This window comes from Adiantum capillus-veneris, chromosome 11 (genome assembly GCF_014529385.1).
Source record: "Adiantum capillus-veneris isolate H3 chromosome 11, ASM1452938v2, whole genome shotgun sequence".
NCBI lineage: Eukaryota > Viridiplantae > Streptophyta > Polypodiopsida > Polypodiales > Pteridaceae > Adiantum > Adiantum capillus-veneris.
This window is the reverse complement of record NC_140941.1, coordinates 22,411,870-22,418,764: the sequence shown is the minus strand read 5'-3', so window position 1 is coordinate 22,418,764 and position 6,895 is coordinate 22,411,870. Positions and strand designations below refer to the sequence as shown.

General features: G+C 42.4%; 1 protein-coding gene and 1 pseudogene across 1 annotated transcript; one reads left to right on the top strand and one right to left on the bottom strand.

Annotated features, from left to right (window-relative positions):
- Window positions 1–985: 985 nt before the first annotated feature.
- On the bottom strand, window positions 986–4,510 carry LOC147446986 (pentatricopeptide repeat-containing protein At2g33680-like). The gene has a single exon (XM_086522900.1). The coding sequence runs from the start codon at window positions 4,237–4,239 to the stop codon at window positions 1,738–1,740; it is 2,502 nt and encodes an 833-aa protein (XP_086379026.1). The 5' UTR covers window positions 4,240–4,510; the 3' UTR covers window positions 986–1,737.
- A 346-nt stretch (window positions 4,511–4,856) lies between these two features.
- Window positions 4,857–6,188, top strand: LOC147446985 (uncharacterized; annotated as a pseudogene).
- The last annotated feature ends 707 nt before the right edge of the window (window positions 6,189–6,895 follow it).

Here is a 6,895-nt window from a genome sequence, read left to right as displayed (position 1 = left end):
CTCAACTAGTTTGATGTGGAACGAGTCCAGTGGCTCGCTAAGCATCAAACTAAGGCACTAAGTCCCCTTTTATGTATAGAGTAAGCCCCAAGGGATTTTTCAATTTCCCAGTTAAGAAGTAGCCAACAAGTGCAAGGTTATAACCAAGCATCACATGCTTAGACCTGTATATTTCCTCATTTGTGAACTAGAGTAAAAAACCAGTAGTGTTAGCTGAAGCAAGCCCAAACACCAGTGCCAATGAAAAGTGGAACCAATTATCCAATTTTGTTATACCAACTTAATCAGCTAAAACAATGCCCCAGGTTATGAGCAAAGCATCAGTATTACTTATGGTAGAGAAATTAGCAAGAGCTTAAAAAAGTCAGCCAAAAGCACCCTAAACAGACCAGATCAACTTGGCTTCCAAACATCATGTAACCATATATAGAAGTGTTGTAGCAGGGAAAGGAACTGGTTAGAGAAGTAAGTTATAATAAGCCTTCTCAAAAAGATTCCAAATCTAGATATCATATCCATTTACCCAACATATCACAGTTGAAGGTATCAAGATCAACTCATTACCATACTATATTAGGATTCAAACCCAGTAGGTGAGGTCAAAGTAGAGCAATCAGGCAAGTATAAAGAACCAAAAAAATGAGAGGATACTCCAACTAACAAAAACACAGGGATTTAGTTATCTGAGTCCATCCCTATAGGTTTAGACAATTTAACTTATCAACAATAAAGCAACAAGAGCATTTTTCAGTCTGCAAATCATCATTCAAAAAGGTCAGAAAGTGTCAATTTAGTAATGGAGTTCCTAAACCCCAATACACTGCAATATGTAAGCAATTTTTTTGCATCATAATCTCCACGCAATCAAGAATGAAGGCAGCCCATCAAGCTATGAAGATCATCCCTGCCCTTTTTCTTTTTGTCAATTTTGATGTCAAAAACCATAGAGAAAAATAAAAGCCACTATGCTAGAGACTCGGGAAGATTCTCAAAAAGACTCGTAGCCAGGCCATGATGTAGTGCATCTTTAATAGTTAATTAGTAGTAATAACCAATAGAATCATGCCCAACAAGTGCAACGAATCCAAGACACATGGAGTTGATTCTTTTATTGAATCATAGAGAGGGGTCATCTTACAGCAGACTGAGACAGTCAAAGCTAGGAGACACCCCCGAACTCCAACATACAGAGCTCTGAGACTCCATCGCACACCACCAAGCAAGCCAGGGGAGATTTGCTTAGATGCTGGCAGACCCAACCACGATCATACATGCAGCCCTTACACCAGATCCACCCCAATTTGACTTAGGATGGAGCTAGTTAGCTTAATGCACTTCATGATTGTACTTCCTTGCCAACCAGCCCCTCACGTGAACTGGCTCTAATAGACATAAAGAGCTCTGTGTGTGTGCGCGCGCGAGCATGCGTGTGCATGCTGTGCTGCTCACTGGCAAGCTCTAAAACCCTGTGGCACATAGAATCATAAGCTATCCTAGTGACCAAACAAAAGGTCTTAAGCGCATGTCTACTGCAGCTTTCAAGCAGACAGAAGACCATTGTGTCACAACAGCTCTTTGAGCGATGCTGCTTCAGAACTCCATTTAAATTCTGTATCTGCACTCATAGATTGATCTTGGCTTCATCTTCGCTTACGAGGACAAAAGTCGAAAAAAGTCAAGGCACATATGCTTGAAGGAGATTCTTAACACAACCTTTCTCAAAGATATATCTTTAGTTTAGGTATCCATTTGCAGCCCAGCAGTGGCATAGATGTTGGACATTAAAACATATGGAATAGCCTGCTTCGGCTGCAGATCTAATGCATAACCAAAAACTTGTTTTGCCAGCTCAATATTGCCGTGGGTACGGCAAGCACCCAGAAGGAAAAACCACGTTTTCATATTGCCCTGTCCTTGCACCTGTTCCAAGATGTTGGCAATTCTTTTAAAATCACCTGCCCGTGCAAAGAGATCTATCAGAATGCTGTAATGTTGCACATCCGGAGTTAACCTAAAGTCAGCTACCATGGACTCATAAGACACTAGGCCCACAGTAATGAAACCAGTATGCATGCAAGCTGTAAGAATCGACGTAAAGGCTATTTCATCCGCTCCCATACCCGCTAACTTCAAATTTTCAAACATGCAAAATGCTGCCTCAAAACTTCCCTCCCCTGCATGATCGGCAATGCAAGCATTCCAAGAGGCAACATCCGGCTCAGCAATTGCATCAAAACATGCCTGTGCATCAATCACCATCGAACAATTTCCATACGCATGAATCACAGTAGCTGCTACTTGCAGACTCTGATCAAATTTCGTAGAAATGATCCCAAAATGTACGTGTCTACAAACCTCCACATTTACTGTTTCACTGCAGCCAAGTAACACATTCATCATGGTGGCATCATCTACAGCCATATGTTCCTCTTGCATACGTATGTACAGACAGATCGTCTTTTCTCCTTGAGCCTGCTCAATGTATGACGTAAGCATCGCGTTCCATAAAACTGAGTCGGGATGTGAAAATGCGCCGAATATGTCCTCTGCCTCTAATATAGCCCCACACTTGGCATAGCTTCTCAAAAGAGCTGTGGAAGCAACCATACTTTCTCGTTGCTCTGTGATGCAAAAATCAAGATGCAATGCCTGTAGAATCTGCAGCAACATTGCCTTAGTTAAACTGCCGTTGGGCAAAGTTGCTTTTTCTGCAAGATAGCCGCAAGCCTGAAAAGCAATAACAAATGTCATCTGCTCTGGCTTCACACCTCCTTTTTGCATCTTAGTGTACAAAAGTAATGCCTTCTCTTCTTGGCCCTTATCCGTATATGCTGAAATCATAGCATTCCACGTCACAAGGTTACGCTCCAACAGCATGTCAAACATATGCTCTGCTTGTACCAAAGTTCCACACTTTCCGTAGGCAGTCAACAGTGCTGTACCAACAAAAACATCAAATGCGTAGCGATTACGTAAGGCATCCGCATGCAATGCTTGAACAACTTCCACAGAAATCAATGCCGATGATGAACTCCCCCCCATTGCAAGATCCCATTCCTGATCAGCAATAAAACTGCATGCTTGGAGTGCAAAGACGTATCCAAACTGGTCCGGGCTCAAACCTTCCTCATGCATCTGTCTATACATCGATAAAGTCTTTCCTGCTTGGCCTTGTTCAATGTAAACTGAAAGCATTACAGTCCATGACACAATATTAGACTTGCATTGCAGACAGAACAGGTTCTCTGCCTCAGCGAGAGCCCCACACTTACCATACATCCCAATCAATGAATTGCACACGTGTGGAATTGATGTAACACCTATCTTACAGGCATGAATATGTGTGAGTTTGCCTGCGTTAAGGTCGTGAATAATCTCATAAGCCTTTAAAAGGCTAACAAAAGTATAACTATCCGGCTCCATGTCATCCTCTTGCATAATACAATACATTTTTAGTGCTTCTTGAGCTTGTCCACACTCCACATAAGCAGACATAAGAGCTGTACAAGAAATAACAGTTGGATGAGGTAACGTCATGTAAAGTCTTCTAGCATCATCAACAGCACCACATTTGGCAAGCGTCATGACCAAATAGTCACCCAGAAAGCTCGTTACGGTGGCTCCGTAGGAAATAATATGAGCATGCACTCGCCTAGCTTGAATGAGCCCCTTGAACTTAATGCAAGCCTGTAGTATTGAAAAGTAAGTATCTGTGAGCTGTGGGGTGTGTAATTGAATGAGTGCATTAACTGCCATGTCAAGCTGATGGATATGATCAGCAGCTGCATGAACCAGCTCACTAAATCCATCAGAGACATCGAATGGATAATCTCCTCTGTTAAGTATTTCTGATGATAAGGAGCATTCCACTTGTTCAACTTCCACTTGATGCTGAGAGAAAAACGCGCCATCTTCTTTACCAAGAAATGTTCCAATACCAGTGTCATGAAGATCAAAGCGAGTGCCAGCACCAAAGAAACTAGTGAACTCCTCAGATTCGTTATCATTCTGGAATCCATCATTAATACCATCCCCTTGTGTTTTATTGATCGTGGCATTTATGTCAGAGAGAATTTTTCCGAAGGAAACTTCTTGCTTATCGAGCTCATCATCCTCAGCAGCGTTGCTTTCAGTGTATACCTGGCAAGAGATGTCTTTGACGCTCCTGCAAAAGAATGGCGTCTTAATGCGCTGATATTTCCCCAGATGAAACACTAGACGGAGGATGGAAACAACCATATGTACGTCCCGCCATAGCCCGCTTCTTCAACGAAGCAACAGAAGCAGGTGGCTGCGGAATAAACACCTGTGTTGTAACTTACGGGTAGGTTCTATATTGAATTAGACACGAATCTCGCAAGATCCCTGCAGCAAACTTACTTCAAAGCTGTTGGTTCTGTTAGTAATATAGCCAGTGAATGAAATTCGAACCCCTGCAGGGTGCTCAATAGTGAAGAGTCGAAACACATGGGCTATGCCCCACGGTTGCTACAACCTTCAGCATTATTTAGAAAGAAACATATGCACAGCTGCAGCTTACGCTCTCGCCACCCCCTTTCCTTTTCAACCACGGAAATCTTGCCATCTGCCCTCGTCGCTCCCCTTACACCTCCCTCACCCATCGAGTGCCCTGATCTTGATCTGTCTTCGCCATCATCACTCGGCTGCCTGCGCTATATCTCCTTTTTGCCTGGGCATGCTCCCCAAAGCGGCATCTGTTCAGATTCTAAGCGTTCATGATTTTTGGCCTGCTCAAGAAAGGCCTTAGTGTTGGGCCGGGTTGGGCGTCCTTTGACGGATGGCGTCCACGTGGACGGCGAGTGGGCTTTGCGTGAAGGCGGGGGTTGCAGGACGACATGACTCGATGGGATAGAGGAGGAAACAAGGGTAGCCTACTGAGGACTCAGGAGTGCATTAAATCTGTGGAGAAGGCGTACGAGTTTACGTCACCGTCACCTGAGGCTGTCCGCTAGTGGTTGCAGCTTTTCTCTCTTTCAATCTCTCACAAGAAGCTTTCATTTTCTCTCTCCTCGGCATTGCCGCGCTTGCCCACAATTATCAGCAGAATCTTAAACTGACAAAATACCTCAACAAGCAGGTCACGGAGTATCAGAATAAGTGCATGGATGTATGCTCCAAAATAGACCAGCTAGAACATCTTTACTCCCAGAAAGCTATGGTAGAGAGTGGCTCATATCAAGATTCGGCAGCCCCCCCATCACTTTTGCAAACTGCAGTAGATGGAGTTAATGACGCCATTGCTGTCTGTGCAAGCGAGTTCTTCTCAAGATTAAAAAGGAACACCAACTTCAACTTAGCACTATTCAACATTCCCTTTGAGCAGACAAGTCCTTCCAATATAAAAGCTGCTCTGCAGGCTTTGCTTTGCAGAATTGTTTTTAAAGGTTTGGGGATCTCCTCATAGACAGCCGTGATCCTCCCTTTGAGATACCATCAAAGCGAAAATCTCAGCTATTCCACTCGTTTAGAAGGTGTCCTGATACAGTGGCTTCACAGTTATTGGACGAGGACAAAGATTTTGAATTTTTTGTCCATGCCAAGGCATATGTTGTATGTGAGGAAATCAAGTTGCGGCTCTTGTCAGCAGGTAAGGAAACTAACTTGGATCTGCTCAACAGGAATGACGGAATCTCCACCGCAAGTTTTTGCAACTTGCAAAGACTGTATGGGTGCTTCACAAGCTTGCCTTGGAATTTGAGCCAAGTGCAAAGATTTTCCATGTGGGCAGCGGTTCATCCTTTGATGATATGCATATGGAAGACATCGCACATGATGAATATGAAGAGCATGACAGCGCGGTGTCGTGCTGTGACACGTACATAGTGGGAACACATGCTACAAGATCTATCTTGTATTTTTTTAGATACATAATTATATTTCCTATAGTGTACATATGCATATTTAAGTATAATAATAAGCCTTCTATCTCATCCTATTATTTTTCTCAAGGGTAACATATCCTTACTTTACCATCAGAAAATACTATGGGAAAAGCATCAATAGCTCCGCCTCTTTAACTTGGGGCAAAAAGCATTGATTCTTTATTTCTACTATTTCATTATCATCTCACACCCTAGCTAGATCCTATATCTAAGGTAAACTCCAATATATATATATTCTATGTATATTTTATACTTTTCTTATATTTCTTTTTAAATAGCTACTAGGAGAGAATCAAATCTTAGTGGGACACTTGATGACATGATTTCAAAGATACACTTATTTTAATGCATATGCAAGCATGATTACAAAACTTTGTCAAGGAGCAATGTCATGCTTTCATATGGCATGAGGTGTCCTTTGGAATTAAATGAAAGTCTAGGCTAAGGAGACCACATGAAAACTTTTGCTGCCATAAATGGACCCTATTTTGATGAATTTTTTACACAAGGTTCCAATCCGAATTGGAAAACGATTTTAAAATGAAAATCGTAGCTAGTGAGCTGAAGTTTTTGCCCATATTTTTTACTTTTTTATTTGGAGCCACGGTTGAGAAGATATGATCAAAATACTGGACCCCAGTCTACCCACATCATGCAGGGGCAGCTCATTTCCAACTTTTCCAATTCTTGTTCACACTGGCTCCTCTCTTCTTGTGTAAACCATTGGGGGTTCCCTTCACCTATAAAAGGGGACCTCTTCTTCCTTGAAAGGAACTCAAGCATTCAAGCCATTGATGAGAGGAATTCATGAGGGAGTGAGTAGTAATGCCTAATTGTACTTAGCCATTAACATAAGCCTAAGCCTACACTTTCTCCTAGAGGGAGACTAGCCATTCTTGCAACAAGCTAACCTTGGAAGATCAACTCTAATCAAAGAAGGTCTTGCACTTGGTGTATCAATCAAAGTGGAATTATCCACTCTTCTTCTCTCT

Excerpts from the sequence above, each read along its gene's own strand:
- LOC147446986 (XM_086522900.1), bottom strand. The coding sequence starts at position 4,239 with ATGGTTGTTTCCATCCTCCGTCTAGTGTTTCATCTGGGGAAATATCAG.